Here is a 25,428-nt window from a genome sequence, read left to right as displayed (position 1 = left end):
CGTGATATAATAAGAATGGTAGTTTATAAAAACTACCCCGTGAGCTGGCAACATAGGAAGCGCGGCTGTCTATCGCCGTACCCTCCTAGCAGCTGCTCGGATCAGGGTCGTAACGTGACCGGTCTTGTATAGCGAAGCGACGCACACATATGGATGTATATATATATACATATATGCGATATATATATATATATATATATATATATATAATATGTACATATCCAAGAGAACGTTTCTTTGCGCATATATGAAATTAATTGCATTGCACGAGTCCTATTATGCGTTCTATGACGTATGACGCACGTGTTAACAGCGGCGTTGCCGGTCGCCGCAAAACTGAAACCGGCGAACAAATGTTTTTATAATTCATTCATTTTAATCCTTATCAAGGTTATGACCCCCCTCGCCCCCCATGGACCATTCTATGTATGTTTTCTACAGTTTTCTTGAAAAAATTCATATTTTTACTATAATTCGTCAACACTCTTTTTACTTCAAATTCTTGTGGTATATGACAATAATGAGTTAGTTTTCTATTCAGTTCATGACCAGTTATATGTGGTTCAGGATAAATGTTGATATGATTAACAATTTTTCTGTAGTAAGCTCTAATAATAAGACGTATGAGCGAACGACCATGCAACATTTAACATTAAATGCCATTATGTACGTTTTACCTTGCGCTAATGTGACAAATATCATCACGTTATCAAGAGGGAAATAACACCTCGATGCTAATTATATAGGAAACCACCCTTAACAAATATAAATTAGTAGATTCTAATATAATATGCCCACCTACTGTGAAAAAAATTGTTTCGAGATTCAATACAACTAGTATGGATTTTATATGAGATTTTTGCTTTTAATATTTTTCAAATGTTTTAAATTGAAGTTTATAGTATACTAATAAAGAGCGCTTTGATTATTTCACTATATTATTTTCATATGACAAAATTGTTTTTGGGAAAAGAAAAAAAAAGTACAAAAATGGCTCAAAAAGAATCATTTTTCATATGCACATCAAGTTGTCGGAAATTTTATGGAGATTTTAACAATATGCATAATAGAGTTAATTATATAATAATAGGGTTAACTATTAAAATGTAAATTGAAACTAATATGTTTCTTACGCGATCGATTTTCGTAACCTTGCATATTTTTTTTTAAATTATTAATTTTAAAATTATTAAATTATTATAAAAAAAAATCAAATTGAATTTGTGTTAAAGCACAATACCATATATTATTAGTTTTTATTTAAAATTACTTACAAAAAAGCTAAATTTTCAAAACCGTTGGTATGAAATTTCTGAAATAATTAGATTTTGTTTAAGGTTACGTCTTAGTTTGAGTTGAAATTTACATATGTATTTGTGTATTTACAAATTCACATATACATGTTTGTATGTATTTTAAAATCTAAAAGAATTCAAACTTTCGAAATAAGTTACTTTTGGGTTAATATTTATTATATACGTAGCTAAATGCTAATGCAATTTTATTATAACTCCAGAATGAATAATAAAAAAATGGCAAATATTACTTTTGTGGCTTTTAATTTTATGTACGTTGTACATCTTACAAAATAGTATTGAAATGTACGTACGCCATCTCAAATAGAGTAATCCGCGCCAAGATCTTTGTTATATGTTCGGCCCGCAAAATGATTAGTTAACCGGCATCATCTCGAGTAAAATCATTTTTTCCGATATTAATTTCGGTGGTTTCATCCCGTTCGATGCATGGTAAGTGTTGTTGAAACGCCCTGATATAAAACAAAATAAAGTCAAGTCACATGTCAAAGCGTGCGTGAGAGGGTCGAGTGATAAGATTGTCATGGGCCGTAGGTCGGTTTTGGGTAGATGCGAATAATATTATCATGAACATGGATACTTCGTGAGGCGGACAAACCTTGACTAATTGAGGTAGGTCCTGGTCTATTTTTGGGGGCTTGCACGATAAAGATCGAGCCCTCGGGATAAATGTCTTGTCTGTCTGGCGGGTGGGCGTCGAAAGTGTGGCTTTGCAACTGGGGATGATTCCGTACCACCAGCACTCATGATAAGGGTTGTTGCAAAGGTGCTTTTATCGGAGTCATAGCTTTGATATGGAAGTATTGGTTAGGAATGGATGATAATGTGTTGTAGGTCTGATATATGGACCCCCAGTCGATGGGGATGGACAAAATTGTGTCAGTTGTTTGGTAAGGATTTCGAACTCAAGGGCAAGGGCAGAGTTCATATATTGATGTTGACCAAGGGTCGATTGACTTATGTTTCAGCAGTTATGAAAGACTACGTTTTTAAGTATTTTATAATATTTTTTAACTAAAATAAATGTTCTATTTTGGTAATCTAAAAATGTGAGTCCGTATATTAATAGTTTGTGTGCATCGACTTTGTTTCGGTTTTGTGAAAAATACAGTTAATTTATTATTGTCTAATGATATAATAAATAATACTAGTTTTTATAAAGCATTTAAAATAATTATGTGATATCTAGAACCTAATAAACGTAAAGATCCATATGTTACTGTTTGGATGTTTTTTATTTAACATAGTACATCAGTCGCATTCTACGATTCAAATTCTAAGTTCCAACGTTTCTAATAATCATATCGTCATGATTAACAACCGTTCATTATGCTATTTTTAATAAAAAAAAGATCGAGTTGATAAATAATTAAATATGTAATAAATAAATTTTCCTCTCTACAATGAAATTTAATACTAAATATTCCGAAAAAAGATATTGCATCTAAAAATGTTTAAAATATTTATTGAAAAAATATTAGTGTAATATTCAGCAATAAAACTGTCGATTTTATTCTTATTAGAAATATTAAAACTAATTCAAAGTACATTTCTTCCTCATATTAGTGCTTATTTTTTTACATAAGCTCAGTTCATTTATTAATGAAAATATACAATTAAAATGCTGTAAAATAAATATATAAAACATAATAAAGGACGATTATTTCGTAAGATTTTAATAACAATAAAGAATATGAAATATTTTTTCAATATTTTTCAATTTATTTGCATGTTCGAATCTTTATTTTAAACTATCGTTTTTCACAGAGATCACATCAAATGCAAAAATTCAGATCGGAAATTGTTACTAATCTTGTTCTATAATAAATTTAGGCATTTGGACTATTTAAAGAAATATGCAAAACCATTAAAGCGATATATTGACGAAGAATATCGCGTGTGTTAATATTGTTAATTTACCGTGTGAATAATATTGTTTAATAAAATTATTAGTAACAGATGCTACACTAATTCATGTTCATAATACTGTTATTGCCACTGGCATGCTAGTTTCTCGGGAATGCAGAAGCAGAATGGCGTGCTTTCAGAAAACCGTATTTATGGCTTTGCAAAAAATAATCGATAGCCAACGTTTGCATGAGTCATTCATATGGCGGGGAAAGCACAAGGCTGAAGAGGAGTAGCGAAAATCGTACTATGCATCATAGTAAATTCAATGTGCTCATGAAAACCTATTCTTGAATTCATAAATTTCAAAATTAAATTTAATTAAACGATATTTTAAATTAAATCATATTGTGTTTATTAATAGCCTCTATAAATTATTTTAATAATACAATTTATTCAAAAGAATAATAAAAAATAGTGATTTTTTAATAAATTACAAATCTAAATTATTGTTTTTTAATACATATTATGCCTGGCTTACTTATGAATAAATAAATAAATAATTATTATATATTATGCTTATACATGCATTTTTTTCTATACAATAAATATTCAAAGGAATTTTACGAAACAATAGCTACATTATTCAACTAATGCAAAATACAAATTTCATGGGTACATTTTTACAAATATAACATTTTATAAAACCTTTATCTGGTATTTCGTCAGAAATATTTATCAGCGGAGTTGGAATAACTATTAATTTAATTTATCCCTTATAAAATTGCTCTTTTTTACTTAATTTACTTTTTATTTACTATTTTTTATTGTTCATATCTTTGCCAGGGTAAAAGTTAGTTCTTTTTTACTTCGTCCACATAGCTTTTATCGAGGTTTAAAAAAAAACTGTTAATCTAACTTAAAAATAACAATACATCATATGAAACAATTAATTGACGTATACTATATACGCAACAGTGCTCAATCACAACCAAAAGACTAACAATGAAAAAAAACTCAGGGTAAAAGTTTAGTTAGTTCTTTGTACTTCACCCACATAGCTTTTATTGAGGTTTTATAAAAAAAACTGTATCTAACTTAAAAATAACAATACATCATATGAAACAATTAATTGACGTACACTATATAAGCAACAGTGCTCAATCACAACCAAAAGACTAACAATGAAAAAAAAACTTTTGTTGTGGAATTTTAAACATTGTCGTTTATTTCCTAATAGCATCAAGGTGACGATATCTTTTACCTTCTACTTTCAAATAATGTTGTTAAAAAAATCCTGACTTTACTTGTTTTTGAGATATCAGTGGTGAAGCTTTTTACACGAGGAGCTTTAAGCACCGCTTTACCTAACATAAATAGAATCCTATAGTTTTTTATATTACTAAACTTATATTATTAAAATCTATGATTTTAGACGAAGTAGGTTTTTGGCTTTTATAATAAGCAAAATAGCTCCGCTTATATTTGTGAAATTCAATATCAACTTAAATTCAACATTTAAAATTTAATTTTAAATTTTTCGAATAATTTGATGAAAAGCTCCTTTAATATTATTTACAATATTAAAACTACGAACTACTCTTTTTATGCATACAATTTCGAAAGTGACGTATCTAAATGAAGGAAGAAATGAAGGAAATATATATATATATATATATATATACTAGCAAACCCGACAAACTCCGTTTCGCCACCAGATGGTTTCGTGAGAAAGATGAAGAAATTTTTTGTTTGTTTTATATTTGAAAGGGAAAAATTTGATCAGGAAAGAAAACCCCGCTTATTTTTATATATATAAAAGATAATCTATTTGCAATTATTTAAAACAATTATTGATTATTTTTAATACTCGAATTTTTAATTACGGTGCGTGAAGTTCCAGCAATTTGCATTAGGGCACGATGCCATGCACCACTAATTTTCTTAGCTATAAACCTTGCGGAGCCCGAGACCTTTCCAACGAATGCAAAATTGTCGAAATCGGTTTGTGCTTTCTGGAGTTATTTTGTCAGGAAGGAAAACCCGACTTATATTTATATATATAGAAGATAATCTATTTGCAATTATTTAAAACAATTATTGATTATTTTTATTACTCGAATTTTTAATTGCGGTGCGTGAAGTTCCAGCAATATGCATTAGGGCACGATGCCATGCACCACTAATTTTCTTAGCTATAAACCTTGCGGAGACCCGAGACCTTTCCAACGAATGCAAAATTGACGAAATCGGTTCGTGCGTTCTGGAGTTATTTCGTCAGGAAGGAAAACCCTACTTATTTTTATATATATATAGAAGATAATGTATTTGCAATTATTTTAAACAATTATTGATTATTTTTATTACTCGAATTTTTAATTGCGGTGCGTGAAGTTCCAGCAATATGAATTAGGGCACGATGCCATGCACCTCTAATTTTCTTAGCTATAAACCTTGCGGAGCCCAAGACCTTTCCAATGAATGCAAAATTGTCGAAATCGGTTCGTGCGTTCTGGAGTTATTTCGTCAGGAAGGAAAACCCGACTTATTTTTATATATATAGAAGATATATATATGTATATATATATATATATATATATATATATATATACATATACTTGTTTCATTTAATTTGTTTGAATTGTCTCTTTATAACGCTGATAGCTATTTTGTCGTATAGGGTTGATCGTAGTACAACTTCCAAGTACGTGTTCGAAGCGAGTACAGTTTGATGATTGTTCGGCGAGCATAGTACACGATATATGTATATATATATACACGATCGCGGTTTCAAGGGCACAGAGGGTGAAAGTTGCAGAGCGACGCGATCTGACTGGCGCGCTCTCTGGGTCCGCGTTCGCTTTTCGCTGTTCGCTGTTCGCTGTTCGCCCGTGTGTGCGAAGAGACCGAGAGTGTGAAGTGAACGAATAATGCATTCGCAAAATCGATAAAACTGCTGTGCCGTTTCAACTATCATAATACATTCGTTTCCCCTGCGATACCGTTTTGAATTAAATTTATATTTTTCATTATGCTGCCCACTACCACACGATGTTGTGTTCAAATTTAAACATTTTTGACACAATTCCGAATTAATTGCTTAGATATAAATACAAATAAATAAATTTTGGATTTTCATGAAAGGGCACTAATTATATCAAATTCCTTTTTACGAAAAATATTATGCGATTTCAAGTCAATTAAAATTATGCAATGTATCATTGATTCCTTCACACATCAACTTATGTTTAAAATCAAATAATTAGAGCAAGGGCGTAGCGTGCCTTGACGGGGCTTCGTATCAAAATTTGTTTGGGGGAGAAATTTTCTCAAGAAGAAATTTTTTTACGATATATAAAAATACATAAAATTAAAAGAATATTCATTTATCATTCTAATTATTTATTTATACAATTTTCTTTAATTTTCTCAATTTTTCACAAATGATTCCAGATCTCACTCTTCTTGCCTTTTTTGAAAAACTGAATTATTGAATAATCTTGAAATTTTATAAAGTTTCTGTTTTTAGGAACATACAGGTCTGGTAGACATTTCTGTCCTAAGGTTTTTACGTAATTTTTAATTAGTTTCAATTGTAACTGGAAGAAGGACCAGGAATAAAATGGTTACTGTTTATTCATTCGGAAAACTGGATGCAAGCAACCTTATTGCATTTCTTAAATTTCCTAGATTTTTGTATTCAAACTTATTTCTAAAACTATCAATTAGTTATGATCATATGGATATACAATACTTCAAGATTTTCATGGAAGTTTCAGAAAATAACTAATAATTGGAAACAGTGAAGAAATAAATCTGAAAATGATTTAGTTGATCATATTTATCAAAATCTAATTATTAAACTGATGCATCATGCAGACAATCAACTAGTAACAGAAACAAATATAACAATATTAGAAATTTAACTATAAAAATTCCAAATTCCAATTTTCGATGAAGAATTTATAAACTGGATTAGTTTCATAGATTTGTTGACAAAAATATTAATTTATGGGATGTGCAAAAGCTTTACTAATTGAATTACTAGAGCTTGCAGAATCTCTTAAAGCGTCAATACCTCTCGATAACAAAAGGAAATGCAAACTACTTTAAAATTATCAATTTTTTTAAAAAAATTGTTGTTTTGTTTTCTGTTACGCTCGTTGGGGGGCCCCCTGCCTCGGGGCCCCGTATTTTTGATACGGCTGATACGACGGTGGTTACGCCCCTGAATTGGAGACTAGCAACGTCAGATATTAAATTTTCATAAATCAAAAACGCAATTCAATTAAAATTTATGTGATATAAATTTCATAACGGACAAGTTTTTGAAAAAACTTGTAGGGTGGTATGCTAGGAATGTAAGTGATACTTTTCAATAATAAATTGTTAATACGGGATGTCATATTTGAAACCCGAGTGCGTCAGTTTACTATGCATATTACGTGTGAAGCAAATGGCAGGCAGCAATACAAGTTTCATTGATAAAATGCTTTTAAGTTCATATTTGTTCAATATAATCCGTATGCAGGATATAATATTATTTTTGCAAACATGTGTCATATTCATTTTAATTTGAAACGTAACATATATATTATTGTTAACTAATGGTTAATACTTATTCCTATCTTAAGTATATAATCGACAGATAGGGCTACTATACTATACGCGTTTTAGCAATGTCCGTTCGCAACAAATGGATTTACTATATAATTATATATGTCTAAATAGATTAAATTCTTTACAATGTATTACACAAAAACTGTTCAAAATCTTAGGCCTATCTAAAATAAAAAAAAATCGATTTCATAAAGCATTCTAATTTTTAATAAGAAAGTTAAATATCGTTCAATTTATACATACCTACACTGTCTTGCTCATGAATGTAAAGTATATAAAAATATTATTACGAATCAATTATTTTGAACTAATATTTGATAAAATATATAAATGTCATTCAGGTTTATATATTTGGAGATATTGAATTATGACAAAAATGGAGATGAGTTAGTTTATTGCTGGCAAGTGTAAAATTATCGAAAGGTTTGGGATATTACTTGAATATTGCATTTTTTATCTTTGCTGTGAAATTATATTTTGTTTTGAAGCTGTATATAACAGAGTTACGGTAAAAATTAATAATGAGAATTTAAATATATACATTCAATAATGATCATTTTAATATACTTATGTCAACGATTTAGAGCAGATTTATCTCGACAATAACATTAAATGTGTAATAATACCCTTGATGTTATGATAAATATCACGGAAATGTCGCAGTTTTGAAAGCTCTGCCTGGATCTGATATGATACCGACAGTATCAAGTTAAATGCTTTGTACCAATTTTTAAATCTGTACAATTAAGTTCGGCATATGTGTGCACGAATATGTGCACATATACATATCTGTGCGTATGTGAGAATAAATTGTACTGGAGAGGATGTGCCTTCTCAATTCAAACAGCAACAATCGTTCATAGTTGTTGCTTAAATTTATTAAGTGTAATCGGACATGAGTTCCAAAACAAATGAGTGCGCACATAAAATCGGAAATAATCTTTGTCATAATTGCGTTGATTTCAAAATCTGTAAAGTAATGTAAAGATTAAGTTTGAGATCTCATTCAAAACCTTTTTTTTTTGTTTCTTGCATTTCAATCATCATATTCATATTATTCAATGAATTATCATTATACTACCTATACAATCGCAAAAAATTAAAAGGATTTGTTTTCATGTTTACACTTCCAGAAAATGCACATACATTTTACTCATTAAATTTTACATAATTCTTAAAAGACTTCTAGTACGATTTTTTTGAACAAGCATTTCAACTATTCGAGTTAAATTTTCGTTCCATTAGTCGAAGAATTAAAAAAAAAACAATTTTTAATATCACAAATATCAGAAAATGAAATGATTATGGTATTTAATGGCAATATAAGCCGTACTACTTTATATAAAATCTAGAGTTTCGTACTATTTACGAAAAAAATATAATCTATAAAAATATTACTGAATAAACGATCATAATTTTTATTGTATAATATTCGATTATATTATATTCAAACATTAGAAAACAAAGTTTCAAATAAAAACAACTTTTTCAACAAATCAACATCAAATAATATCAAAATTTAATATAAAAAAATCATATTTCACGAAACGAAAAGTTTCGAGCAATATTAAGAAAAAAATTACATACTGTGCTTGTATTATATATTAATGAAAACAATTTTTGTTAAGATTTAACTGTAAAAGAAAACTGCATTCAAATTATTGGATCAACACAGTTTACGCTTAACGGCTCTAAGTTCCCAATATATTGTGTTACCATCTGTTGGCTATGTGCCGCTCTACTGAATTGTAACCGGTGCAAAATCTTGCTTCTATGCTATTTAACGACGCGGTCTTTTACTCATCCTTCCTAATACTTAAATTACATTATAATATAAACTAGTGGGGCGCATGGCATAGTGCCTTAACATTTTTGAGAAAAAATTACTTTGAAAAAATTAGGTTTTGAGAAACTATAAAATTTTGACAAAAATTTACTTTTTTGAAAAAAAGACTTTTTGAAAAAAAAATGTTTTCTTCATTTTGAAATATTTTGGAAATTCTGAACTTTTTTCAAAGCAATCGTAATGCTTTAACTGCATTTTTGACCGCCAAATGGCTTTTTTTTACTTTTTTCACTAGATCTCCGAAACCGCTAGACCTGCCTTCGTTTTTTGAATTATTAAAAGCGGACGCTCCGTTCTCTTAAAAACTGAGTTACCGTTTGTGGCACTTTTTGCCCCGTATCTTCGAAACGGCTAGACATGCTTATGCCAAAAACTAATCAGCACGTCTCCTTATCAACAGCAATCGAATGTTTTTTGAATAATCGAAATCGGTTGAACTGTGTTCCCGAAATCGTCGACGAAAATTTGTATCCGCACACACACATTCATTTTTTAAGGTATGCCAAAATGTTCAGAAACCTCTGAAACGTAAAGATATAAAAATTTTCATTTTCGATTTTTTTGCGATTACTATAACTTACCCTACGGGAAGTTAATAATATTTTATATGAGACTGCAATAAGTGTTATATATATATATATATATATATATATATATATATATATATATATATATATATTTATATATATACTAGTATTTACAATAATATATACCAAAAGATTTTTTCATAATCATATTGAGTACAAGTCAGAATCATCAGAATCATATTATACAAAATATAAAATCTTATTTAATAATATTCTTTAGAACACTATAATAGTTTCGTTAAAACAATTTTACTGTTCGTAAGCAAATCTCAATTTTATTAATGATTTTTTGAAAAACTAGTATTTGATAAAATTTTAATATTATATCTCATATGTTATTCAAATATTTAAAGTGTTTCCGGAGCATAGTAATTAAAGAGACCTCACTCACCTGCCTAAATGAGTTATGGATATGTCGTTATCAATTATTTGCTATTATTCATTGCAAATAGTTTTTCATCATTTTGCATTAAGTATTTTCATTGTCTCGGAGCTATTTTTACTTTAAATATGATTTTATTGTTCACCTATGTGAAATAAAAATAGTAATATAGTTTCATTGAAAACTAAAATAATATTATCGAATTGTATGTCTATGATGACAGATTTATTAGTTAATTTATGTCGTAAGCGGACATGCTTGTTATTGCAAGTGCGCAACCGTATTAAGAATAATTTAATACATATTTGCCACAATTGAAGTTGATTTTTTTAACACTGATACTATGGAAGATCTCAAAAGCCAATTAAATTGATGAGCTTATTCTAACTATCACAAACAATATGACTGAAAATAATATATTTTTTTAGATCCATTATAAGAAATATAAATACAGGGTGTCCCAGACCTTAACGGCAAGCCGAAACGGGGTGATTAGTAGTATTAGCCTTAACTGTCCTGAAAAAAATTAGAAAACAAAATTTATCTCACGTTGTTTGGAAAATATAAGCTTTTGAGTACAATCCAAAGCTTTCGTGAAATTATAACCATTTTTCGGTTATTGTGCTCAATTTTGATTAATGTTGCTCATTTAAACTTTGGAACCGTAACCATGAATCATATTTCTAGCACCACAGTAAAAATAATAACACAATTGTCCCCCAAAAACTTCGGGCAACTGTATTATTATTTTATTGTGGTCCCAGAAATGTTATCCACGGTTACGGCTCCAAAGTTTAAATGAACAATTAAAATTAACCACAATAATCGAAAAATTGTCATAATTTCATCAAAGCTCTAGGTTGCACTTAAAAGCTCATAATTTCCAAACAACGTGAGATAATTTTTGTTTCTAAATTTTTTCAGGTTAATACTGTCACCCTGTTTTGGCTTGACGTTAAGTTCTGGGACCCCCTATATATAATTCAGTAATCGGAACATTCCACTAATCGACACCGTCTGGTTTTTAATAGTGTCGGATTAGTGAAAATTTAAATCTAAGAGTTATGATATACTTTCGACTGATTTAGAATAATATGATTTAATTATAATCTTTTTTGTTACAGTTGGTTTACGGACCGGATGGTAACCTTATACGCCAAGAAAGCAGAAGGGGTCGAGGCAAAGGTCGAGGCACTGGGGTAAGTTGAAGACTAATGCATTGATATATTCACTTATTATTTTTTTTTAAATATTGATTTAATATGAAAAATGACTTCGAAGTCTCTCGGAACTTTTTTTTAAAAATAAGCAATATTAAAAGCATTGACTTCAAATTACCATTCATTTGAAAAGTGAATAGTAGTCAAGTTGAAATAATATTTTCATTTTATGTATGAAAGAGGATGTATGTATAAAAGTTAGATTTCAATTTTGCGGAAAATACCTATTCATCTTGATACTTTTATTAAATTCCCGAAGGAGAATTATGTTTTCGCAAAAATGACTTGCTAATTTTATATTTTCTAGCCGTTTCAAGTCATTCTGAATACTTGGACGCAATTGGTAAATATATGTGTGTTTGTTTGTTTGCTAAAATTTCTTCAAAAAGGTCTGAACCATATAATTTAAAGTCATTTTAAGTAACTCAAGACGAACTCACGTTGATTAGTTTTTGCGACGATCGGTTGGGCCGTTCCTTTATTTTTTTCGTCGATGTCACGTTTTCGCAAAAAAATCTGAACCGGTTTGTCTGAACCAATTGTTGATTTTTTGTGACGATTTTTATAAAACTTTATATGACAAAACAGTTCATGGTCTTAACAAATATCGTAAAATATATTAGTGTATTTTACAATTTTGCATAATTCGGCTTTTATCAATATAATATAACTTTTTAATAGTACTGTTCTATCGTAGTTAGAAGTGTATTTTGTTATTTGTTATTTTTTATGTATAATGCACCTTTTAGAATTTCATCCGCGCTTTCCTTGTTTTTTTTTACAATTTCTGGCGGATGAGATCCCGGAAAATGTTATCCTAGAAATTTTCCATAATTTCTCGAGATAATAGAAGAAGTTGCAATAGCGGTCTTTCTAAGATTTTATACGATCAACTAATCCATCCAGCAAAAACTAAATTCACAAGTAGCCATTTCTTTATTTAAAAAAAAAGCTTCAATATTTTTTTGAAAACTGAAAAAAATTTTTTTGAGAATTTCGAAATATTTAAAAAAATTGACTTTTTTGAAAAATCCATTTTTTTTTAATTTTGAACTTTTCTGAAAATTTATTTTAAACTTTTTTAAAGCAATCGCACTGCGTAGCTGTTTCAGAGACGAAGTATCTAATAATTAATGTCTAATAATATCTAATAATTGATGTCTAATGATAAGTTTTGACCGCCAAATGGCTTCTTTCTTTACTTTTTTTACTGTGTTCCCGAAACCGCTGTTTTTCCAAATACAAATAAAATAAAATGTTTTTTGAATTATTGAAATTGGACGCTCCGTTCTCTCAAAAACTGAATCACCATTTTTGGCACTTTTTGCCCCGTATCATTGAAACGGCTGGAGCTGCATTTACTAAAAACTAACAAGCACGTCTCCTTTATTTCAATAGGAATCGAAGGTTGATTGAATCATTAAAATCGATTGATCCGAGTTCTCGAAATAGTCGACGAAAAATTGTATCCGAACACACACACACACATTCATTTTATCTAAAGTATGCCAAATTGTTCAGAAATCTCTGAAACGTAAAGATGTATAAAAAATTTCATTTTTTCCAAATACAAATAAAATAAAATGTTTTTTGAATTATTGAAATTGGACGCTCCGTTCTCTCAAAAACTGAATCACCATTTTTGGCACTTTTTGCCCCGTATCATCGAAACGGCTGGAGCTGCATTTACTAAAAACTAACAAGCACGTCTCCTTTATTTCAATAGGAATCGAATGTTGTTTGAATCATTAAAATCGATTGATCCGAGTTCTCGAAATAGTCGACGAAAAATTGTATCCGAACACACACACACATTAATTTTTTCTAAGGTGTGCCAAATTGTTCAGAAATCTCTGAAACGTAAAGATGTATAAAAAATTTCATTTTTTTTGCTATAACTATAGCTTACCCCACGGGCATTTAATTATTCGTGGTGTATTTTTTTATTTAAGTAAAATTGGGGGTTTTCAAATTAATTAAGTGGCTCGGTAGTGCTGTTGAACCATATCAGATATTTTCGAGACGGTCGCAACGGGTACGTCTCGAAGGGTAGTAGGTGCAGGGCGCAAGGATTCGCGTTGCACTTGGCGCCGTCAAACAGTGGATGGTTGAGGGTGCGATCCATGGTACTTCGGAGATAATCGTGGGCGTTCGCGCCGAGACATTGCCTGATCGAATCGAGTTCAGACACAAACATGCGCGCTTTCCACCGAGCACGAGGAAAAATCCGAGATAATACGTAGGTCGGTTCTCAGTACGCGGTTCAAATGCCATCTTGTATTAGAAATAGGGAAGCAGGAGGTTAGCGCCGCCGCAACGAATATTTGTGTTTTTGTCAGAATATTTTTTATAGCCGTTCAGTAGTCGGTACAGCGCGTTCATCTCGTTTTTTCTCGGTACACTATAACAAATAAATAAATAAACTAATATATATATATATATATATATATATATATATATATATATATATATATATATATATAAATCTGTATATAATATTTATATATGATTGATAATTTATATTTATTTTCTTATCGTCGCAATACAGTGTTCGGTGTTCGTGTAAGTTTCTTATAGAACTCAAATTTATTTTTTAAAAATAAAATTGATAGTGTTTTGGTGCGCAGTTTATCTTTACCGTGTTTATGATAGTGATGTTGAGTGAAATAAATTTACTATTTATTGTGCGATCGGTTTGTTTTAGGTGAGTTGAAAAATCTTATGTTTTTCAATTTCATTAATGATGTATGCATAATTAATTAATGTATGCTATATGCCTAGCATTATTTTTCTCATGTCATTGACCTCTTTTCGATATTATCTAAAACTGCTTATATGGTTGATATATCGTTCCTAATTAAACGTGGTTTACGCAAGTTGTGATATATATTTATATATATATATATATATATATATATATATATATATATATATATAGATTACTGAATGATAACACAATGATATATATACATATATATATATATATATATATATATATATATATATATATAATTTTTTATCAAAAAGAGATTGTTGCAGCTGGGTTTGCTTGAGTTGGGCTGCTAAAAAATTTACAAATATATATATATATATATATATGTGTAATAAGCATAACATCAATATATATATATATATATATATATATATATATACGAGGTGTGTTCAAAAAGTACCCGGAATTACTAATAATTAAATTTCGCGGGTCTGGAGTGTCTGATTGTCAAAATTTTTTTTTATTGTGTTGGTATACATGCCCCTAAAGTATGATGAAATTTTCAGCTATATTCACTGTTTACTTTGTCTGTGGTAGTCGCTAAGGTTCGACGTGTTTTTCTGAGCTCGGCGATTTTTACAATGGAAGAATTGAAAAGTCAAAGAATTTGTATTAAATTTTGCGTAAAAAATGAAATAAAGTGTTGCAAAGTGCAAAAATTCACCAGATATGGCTCCGTGTGACTTTTTCCTATTCCCAAAGTTGAAGAGACCCATGAAAGGACGGCGGTTTTCCTCGATTGAAGAAAATCGCTGAGAGTGCTCAAGGACATATCAAAAAGTGAATATCAAGGGTGCTTCGAAAATTGGAAAAAACGCTGGCATAAGTGTATTATATCTGGGGGGGACTACTTTGAAGGGGACCACATTAATGTAGACGAATAAATAAATATTTTTTTGAAAAAACAAAAATTCCGGGTACTTTTTGAACAGACCTCGTATATGTAATAAGCATAACATCAATATATATATATATATATATATATATATATATATATATATATATATATATATTAGATTACTGAATGATGACACAATGATATATATACATACATATATATATATATATATATATGTAATAAGCATAACATCAATACAATTAACTACACTAAAAAAACTCTAAAACTAAAATATGCAACGATAGTGTTTGATGATTATACTACTTAAAATTTGATTATTATAATATTAGAAACTTAAAAAGCAATAATCCATGGCATGAGGATATATATATATATATATATATATATATACATCATAATTAATGTTTTCTGTTGTTTTTCCTGGTTTGATTACTGAATGATGACACACATCAAGGGTCGAAACGTTTAATGGAATAAATAATTTTGTTATTTAATCTTTTTTTTAATTCGACGGTTGGGCTGCAAAAATATTACATATATATATATATATATATATATATATATATATGTGAGTGTGTGTATTATATTTTTATATACTGTAATGTAATGAAATAGGTGACCTTTATATCAATTCATTAAATTTGTAATTGATATTTTTATTAAACATTTATAGATTTTTATATGAATTTATAGAAGTTATATGTAAAACAATTATACGAAATAATAGCTACTTTATTCAACCAATGCAAAATATAAATTTCATGGGTACATTTTTCACAGAGACAACACTGTATATAACCTTGATCTGGTATTTTGTCAGAAAAAATTAACAGAGTTGGAACCACTATTTATTTAATTTATCGCTTGTAAAATTCATTTTTTTAAACTTAATTTACTTTTTTATTCACTATTTTTTATTGCTTACACCTTTGCTCGAATTATGTTCAGTTTTACCCCACCCACGTGTAAGTTTTCATAGAGGTTATATAAAAAAAAGGTTTAATCTAAATAAAATTACTATCCTTTCCCTATTGAATAACGTATAGATAAAAATTATATGTCTCGTAAAATAAACAGCAGTGATCGCAATCAAAAAATCTAACCACGGAAGAAAATACTTTTGTTATGGATTTTCGATTGTCATCCCGATAGCAACATTTATCTCCCGATAGCAACGTCGTAAGAATCTAGGTGATGGCGGATTATACATTTTTTCTCCTCTAAATATTATTAAAAAATTCTTAACTTTACGATACCGGTAGTGGACCTTTTTACCTTAGGGCCTTCAACTCCCGCTTTACTCTATATAAAAAATAAACAATATTAGATATGGTGTTTGTAAGAAAAATTGAAAATAATATGATCAACAATACATTTCAAAGAAGAGAATTATTATTTTTGTAAAAGTATTAAATTGCTTTTGAAAACATCTGCGATTTTTTATCTATCCTAGGCATTATTTACGTTAAAGGAATACATATCTATTTGTTAAATGAAATATTACTAATCGGATAATAATAGGATCTTTGCTTATAATGCATAGCGGAGCATTGAAGCGTGTTTGTTTCTTTTTTCAAAATATGATCGAACTTCGAAATAATTTTGCGGATGAATTATGAAAAATATTATAAAAGCTCTTCATAATAACTGACAACTGAACTGTAATAATCTTCATGTTTTGAATTCTTTGCAATAAAAATAAAATGAATTGAGTGTACTCACTAGTAATCTTCATCATATTCTATCGAGTAAAATCAAACAAATTTTAAATATGAATTTCTCATTTCAAAGCACAACGTATAAGAGTTTTGTGTTACTTTAGTAAACTACAATGACTAAAAATAAATAATAGTACATAATTTCAATATTTTATAATTTTATTTTACAATTTAAGGAGCATTTGCACACACGCACATACACACACACTATATGATGAAAAATGAGATTTGCTGTTAATGTAAATATTTCCAATATTTCCATTATCCACACACATTTCCATATGTGTGTGTATTTGTGTGTGTGGATAATGAAATTATTTACATTAACCGCATATTTTTTATCATATTTTAACAGCAATCAAAACCTTACGTCTTATAAGCTGTTGGGGTTAATCTTCCCTTACATCGTATTTTTAGATGGTAACCCAACGGTTGATTCATTCATATTTGATTATTTTATTATTAGAATTTATCTAATAGAGCTGACAAATATTATTCGATTTGATCCAGCAATGCCTGGGAAGGGCGTTTTTTACTTGGAAACATATTTAAGACCTATATTTTTTCAAGTGAAAATTGATATCGCTACTGCACGATATCGGGATTGTTCGTGACGGTGATTGAATCCGCAATCCGTCGTTTGAATGCGTACCTACGCGGTAACCACTTCGCCACGAAGGCCCCATTAGAAGTTACATCTATATCGTTGTTTTTGAACTTCGTTCAAGCATTTGCAATTGTTATTTGATGTATATTTATTTCTTAAGTAACTTGACTTAATGTGTATTGGAATCGTTCGATGTTTATTTATATGTTATTATTATATACCATATTTACATTGATATAGAATGCGTAAAACGTTAGGCTATTTATTTCAATAAGAATTTTTTGAGAAAACATGCAAACTTTTTACAATCAAATAATCTTGCAGCAAAATGAATCTTAAAATAAAATATAAAATATACATTGTTATTTCATTCACTCGCGTCTATATCTTTTAAAAAGCTTCCGTGTTAAATTGTTATTATATTTGTTTTATTCGATTTCAGAGTTATCGTGGAAGAAAGGCGGCGCTGTCGCACGGTTTAAATACGCCATTGCCTACATCGCTTTCGACGCCGCCACCTCCGTTGTCGTCGACTGTCAGTCCTGCTCCGGCATCAAACAGTCCCGCTCCGCCTACCACAATGAAACACGATAATAGTGCAGTGCAACAGCAACAGCAGCAGCAACAACATCAGCAGCAACACAATTTACAACAGCAAATGCAACAGCAGCTGCAGCAACAAATTCAACAACAACATCACATAGACAATCAGCAGCAACAGCAACAGCAGACGCTGCAGCAACAGCAAATGCCGACGCCAATGGCTTTTTATCCTACACCAACGTGGGGAATGCCGCAACCTCCGGATCAGGTAACTATTAATTTCTTTTATATTTTAAAAAGCTTTTGATTTACCCCACAAATTTTGTATATGCAACATCAATTACTATTGTAATTAACACTAAACCTATCGACAATTCGTATATACCTATACCGCGGCACCGCGGCCTAATTGGCCTACTATTAAAAAGATTCATTTTCTTATTTAATTCAGATAATAATTGATTTACTGTTTCACTGTATAAAAATTATAGAAATTTTTATGAACTTTTATCTAAATTTATTTTTATACAATTTCTAAAAGAAATTATAAGTAAAAAACGAATAAAATCAAATATTTATACAGAGAGCCATAAATAATATTAAATAATATACTGCATAAATAATATACTGCATTAATCTTTCTCATATTGTTAGCCAATTATTTTAGTCGTTGCAAATATGTTTGTTGTTTCACATTTTTTTGCAAGTTTTTCGTCTACCGCCGTAGCCCGACATCAGGCAGCTTTGATGTCAAATTTCCACTTATAATTCCAAGTGGAAATCGTCCTTCGTGGACATAGCTGCAACATCCAATCACATGTTAACTATTAGACGTAAGAGCTAATATCAAAAATATCCCACATATAAGAGAATGGTAAATCGATGGATTGCCTCTCATGAAATAAGTAGTCATAAGTCTTAACCAACAGCTTATAGCCAACAAATACAAAAAAAAAGTTTTTCGTCAACACAAAGCCGAACTTATGGTCAGTGTTGAATTTCTTTAGATTTTGAATATGCATCTCGAGTTAAAAAAATATATATTTATTATATATAAAACAAAAACTCGCCTAAAAATGCGTTTACTCGTCGTCTCTATATACACACTTTTTCATCCATCTAGGACCTAAGTGTTGAAATATACCTAAAGTTGCCAACTAGAAGTTTTCGACTTTATGTTACATTTTATAGCCATCTGGTCTACCACATTTTCATAAAGAAATGTACTAATACAAATTCTAATACTTTTCGGAACCCTTTTGCTGCTTTCTCCTATCTCTATTGGATAATATTTGAAACTTGGGACAAGCATTTTTTCGGTTTACTTTTATACACCGAGATGGTAATGAAATTTGATTTATACAATTTTTTTCAAAAATTGTGAATGAATTTATTAGTTTTAGAAGAACGAACTATCCAATTGAAAAATTCAACAATCTCTCTCTCGTCATTTCCCAAATAAGGAATATTTACTATTGACTTCACACTCCGCCCAACACTTTATTATAAATTTGTCTGGTTCATTTGGCATATGTTGTATTTTGCACCTATATTTCTATGAAAACAAGTCCCCAAATAACATTATTTAAATCAAAGAGTGAAAAAAATATTAGTATGTTCTAAGAATTGTCATATAGTTTGATATTAGTATTTTAATGTTTAAAATTGTCTGACAATGAGTTATACACAAAGTTTGAAACGGTCTTGGTAGGTTTAGTGTTAAAGATTTAATAATGATACTAGCGTTTTTTTATTTTTCAAAAAATTATAAACGTTTTTTTTATATTTCATACAAGTATCGATACAGCATAGCTTTCACTACCGTTCCATTCAAATAAAAAACATAGATACGAATATCTGTTATAGATAAATATCATTATCTTTAGTAGTATTAATATTGCTAAAAAAATTATCTGGTATCGTCACTGGTGTTTGTTTGTCCGTCTGTCGGCATATGTCTTAGCTGAAACTAATTTTAAGTATGTATTTTGAAATTTTTAGCGGTGGATAATCCATTTAGAAATCATGACGTTGTCGATTATACCCATATTTGGTGTAGCAATAACAAACAAAATTTATGAACAATCATCATAATCAGCATTGTTGTCGTTCTTATCAATTTGAATATGCGTTTCCATATTCATTCATAATTATTCGTTGATTAAAGTAATTTTAATGCATGCTTATGAGTATGTTTAAGAAACATTAAGTCAAAAATGTAAAGTCTGCAATATATCTCTTTACCAAATTTAAGTTCCGTTTAATTAGTTGGGGCTGGGGTTCAGTAAACTAGACCTTTTCAAGGATCATTCAAAATTTATTATTAACTATTTATATTATAATCGCCAGACTTGAATAAGTTGTTTCAGGGTTATCTATCAAAATGATAAATATTAAATATGATGCGTACAGAATTGTCTTACGGTAATAGTCTGGCAGACCATATAGTTTAAATTTACATTGCCGCAACTTTTTTGCCTGTATGTATTATTTACACTGAATTTTGAAAAAAGCCTCTATGATATGACAGACTATTAAGAATTATATAATTATATAAGAAGAGCCGTACAATAAATTGATAATATGCTTCTAGAGTTTCGTATACATACATGTATACTAAATTATATGCATATTTATGGTATAATCGTTTACTAGCGCAATAGTTCATATAAAAAATAATATATAATAATTTATAATGCATTATTTTTTTATATATTGTTGTATTAAATAGCAGTATAATTTTAATGCAATGTATGCAACATGGCGATTGAAGAATTTTGTCATATTCCACGTTTTGAGAAAAAATCACTTTTTATCTCTATTGATTCTACTATCTGCTAGTTATGCCTCATTATTGAAAATTTGTTTGTAATGAAAAAAATATACAAACTAGTGGGGCGCATGGCATCTAGCCTTAAGGCAAATTGCTGGAACTTTCCGTACCAAATATTATTATTTTTTTAAAAACGATTAACATTTTTGAAAAAATTTTACTTCGAAAAAATTAGATTTTTGAGAAACTAGGAATTTGACAAAAAATTATTATTTTTGAAAACAATTTTTTTTTGAAAAAAAAAAATGTTTTCCTTATTTTGACATATTTTGGAAATTCTGAACTTTTCTTGAAAGCAATCGTACTGCTTTAACTGCATAGAGACAAAATGTCAAAGCGCGTAAGCGCCGCGTCGCCGTCTAACAAATAAACATTGGTACGGAACCCATAGGAATGCAAACAAAATTTATACTTATTGTTAAAATCACTATAAAATATCTGATAATTTGATGTGCATATGTCTAATGATCATTTTTGACCGCCAAATGGCTTTTTTTTTTTACTTTTTTCATTAGATCTCCGAAACCGCTAGACCTGCCTTTATGAAAATTTGATCAGTTCTTCATCTTGTCAATACAAGTAAAATGTTTTTTGAATTATTAAAATCAGACGCTCCGTTCTCTTAAAGACTGAGTTACCGTTTTTGGCCCTACGGGAAGTTAAAAATCAGAGAAGTTGGTAGATCGCTATAAGTTGTGTAAGACTCTATTTAATTCGACCTGACAAATTAAATGTTAATAAAAATTATGAAACAATTCTCTATTGAATCTTATTTTGCATATTCTTATATTAGTAATCATTGATAATGATTTACTGGATAACGTTGCTTTGATGGTAAAAGTTAGATGATAAAATTGATTGCTATTATTATTATTTGTTCATTGTCTACATCCAAAAGATTAATTACAGGCCAATATAATTATACAAATATTGGATAGCTGTAACAAATAATTAAAAACTTTATCATGCTTATGACTACGATTATTTTCAGGCGCAGGCTTGGCAAAATCAGTTTATCCAGCAATTACCCACGCAGGATTATCACCAGACCGCTTATACGGCTACACCCCTGTATCAAACGAATGGCTACGTACAGAACGTGGCATTTGAAACGCCATCCTTCTACAGCGCGGCTCAGGTGTGTAGCCGCGATATGACAAATTAACTGCGATTATTATCGAGTATTGTACCTATACGATAGAATTCAATTTTATTTTAATAGTTTTTCTTTTTTAATGAAACGAACATTTCGAAATACTACATTTACTTTAAGCTTACTTTCACAACAAAAAAAAACAACATGACTGATATTTAAATATAGTCAACTTGATATTTTATTAGCTTAGCATTAATAAATTATTGTAGTATGTAAAATATTTTAAGATCGAACTTAAGAATTTTAAGACAAATTTTAAGGATAAGATTAAAGTTTAAGTGAATTACGTATTATATTCAGTGGCGGATTTAATAATTATTTTAAAGCTTATTTTATTATTTTTGTATATAAAACCTTATTTTATACACTTTTTATGCAAGCTTTGAATATTATGATCATTTTTTATGATATATATTTATTTACAATTTTAAGACACTATTTATTTATGGTAGGGATTTAATCATTTTAATTGTATTATTTATTTTGTTCGACCCTAATATTTTTAACTTAGTATTTTTAGTCATTTGAATGATAGCAAACGGCTGTACTCAAACAACATTTTAACAAAGCAATGACCAAAATAATGAATACTAATTCTGAATTTTATCAGCGATTTTTTGCTGACAAAATTCGCAAATTTTTATAACACTATAAATAAAATTGAATAAAAATAATTTTTATAGATGAATGTATTTGTAACATTATATTAAAAGTAATTAATTTTATTGTGATATGAATAACATTTAATTCATATTTATAATATTGAGGGAATTCGGATCTTAATAGTTCGAAAACTGAAAAGCTTAATCTGATATAAAAAATTCCTTAATTTTTATTAATTTCTTTATTACATAGTTTTATAGGTGACCGTTTGACAATAATTGTATAACTGACTGTCATTGGAACTTTATTAACTATTTACAATGAAATTAATTAAAGTATTCGCATTTTTGAACGAATATTTCAATTTAATGGAATTTAAAAAAAAGTGTACTGGTAATTATGATTTCTAATGCAAGCATCCAATGCTACTTAGATGTATCTTTACTATTTATTCTAAAATCAAATTATATATAAATTTCAATGATTATAAGACCAAAGTGCTCTTACCTAAATAATTTGCTATCAAGATACTTTTTCTCTTATATAGAAAAAAATTATAGTCAAAACAATTAATTATCAAATTGTATCTTTTATTTTCTTGTTTTCTAGTTTTTATTCACATTTTGAGTTATTTTAATATTCTTTTACCTGATTTAAATCAACTTATTCAAATAATGAATAACAGTATACAAAATTTTGCGCGAAGGAAAGAATAAATCCCATAATTCAACTGCTAAAAGCTACTTCTATTTGTATTAATTTCATTTATGGGAATAAGATAAAACGTAATGATATTAAATTGTGTTTTGTTCGAAAACAATATTTTTGTATAAACAAACTCTATGAGATTAATTTAAAATATAATTGGTATTCGACTCGTACCGAATGAAAATAATCAATTAAAATAACTAAGCGTAACTAAAACATTTAGTTTTGCAGTTTTAGGATAAATTAAGTTAAGAGTAATTTATGGTAAAAATTATTTATTCTTGTGAGGCGCTATTTATAATTCTATTTGCGCGGGGTGATAATTTTAATATCTTGTTACCATATTTTAAAAAAATATAGCTTCATTGAATTGAAGCATTACATAAATGTACATTTAAAACTATTATAATAACGTAACGCAAATTATTTATTTTATATATTTATCTTAAATTTATTTATTTATTATTAAAAGTTGCTGTTGCACCTTGCCTATCTAAATCCGCCACTGAATATTTTTAAAATATATTTAATAATTTAAAAAAATATAATAAATTGTATAAAATAAAATTTTAATATATGTCGTGCCATTATTTTTTTAGTAAATTAAAGTAGATATTGAAACAAATCAGTAAGTCTTTTATTTAAAACAGTAGATTGTTAAAAAACGAGAACGATTTCTTAATTTTTCTATTTGAAGAATGTCTTGAGCAATAATTTTTGAATTTTTGTTATTAGAACATGTACTGTCTGGTTCTGGTGTATGAATTAGTTATAGTTAAAGTTAGAGAATAGCTAGAAATGACAAATAAGTGAATTTTATTACTGCATACGACAAAACTTATATGAATTTTGTAGGCATTATACTAGATGAACAACTATGTTTTTGTAATCATCTACAATGCTGTATATATATTATTTATTTATGAATGTATTAATATTTTTGTTGATATATTAGTCACAGATGCTGCGTTAATAAGATTGATTATGAGGCTACTAATCGTGCACTGTATTAGGATTGGTTATCAAGATAACATAACATAATAGAAGTCATAGAAGTTTACAAATATTTTAATGCAAAAATCTGCGAACTATTAGATTATGCTAGAATATTCTTCTATAATCAATTTATTTTTTATTGTTTAATTTCATTTTAGATTTTATTGCCTATTCATTTAATAGGTATACTACAATATTCATCAGAATCACCATATCATATTGCCATTTTATGTTCTCATGTTAACCCTTTGATTTCATTTATGTTGATTTAGATTTTCATCCATGTTTCTTATATTAAATATAATTCATTCACAAAAAAAAAATTATATTGGTCTCTCTTTTACGAGTCATTGTTATTTATTACGCAGTTTTACTACTTTATTTCCCATTCAACATAAAATTTATCACCAAATATCTAGATGTGCATTCAAAGGGTTAAAATGAACTTAATTTTAATTTTGAAACAATATCAGGTCCAGCGATCGCCTAGTGGTCGAGTAAACAGCTCAAGTAGTTACCCAAGTATACTCAGTTCAACTGGTCAATTTAGTCTTGGGTCGAGTGGTAACGTAGTGCGACATGATCAAACATTTCAACTAAATAGTCAGTCAACTTTTAGCAGTCAAACTCCAACGGCGACTGCCGAGTTCCGCTACCAATCCACAAATCGTGATTCTAGCATGTTATCGGAAAACGCCCAGCCTGGGTAAATACTAATCTTCAATAAGTTTCTTATATTTTTATATAGAATTGAGGATACAAAATATTCAGAATCAAAATAGTTTTAAAATATTTTTCACATTCATGCGAAGT

The 25,428-nt window shown here is 28.8% G+C and overlaps 1 protein-coding gene across 1 annotated transcript in view; it reads left to right on the top strand.

Annotated features, from left to right (window-relative positions):
• LOC113375273 (DNA N6-methyl adenine demethylase-like) overlaps window positions 1-25,428 on the top strand; it is a 55,187-nt gene that overhangs the window by 7,978 nt on the left and 21,781 nt on the right. Inside the window, exons 7-10 of the mRNA XM_026615214.1 lie at window positions 11,724-11,798; window positions 18,219-18,587; window positions 22,144-22,314; window positions 25,089-25,321. Coding sequence (XP_026470999.1) covers window positions 11,724-11,798; window positions 18,219-18,587; window positions 22,144-22,314; window positions 25,089-25,321 — 848 coding nt within the window. The remainder of the gene's footprint in view (window positions 1-11,723; window positions 11,799-18,218; window positions 18,588-22,143; window positions 22,315-25,088; window positions 25,322-25,428) is intronic.

The sequence above is a fragment of the Ctenocephalides felis genome, unplaced genomic scaffold (assembly GCF_003426905.1).
Source record: "Ctenocephalides felis isolate EL2017-DRISC unplaced genomic scaffold, ASM342690v1 CF-g0.4_SCAFFOLD_01886, whole genome shotgun sequence".
Classification (NCBI taxonomy): Eukaryota; Metazoa; Arthropoda; class Insecta; order Siphonaptera; family Pulicidae; genus Ctenocephalides; species Ctenocephalides felis.
Note: the sequence above shows the minus strand (reverse complement) of the source record. Positions and strands in the feature narration are given on the sequence as shown.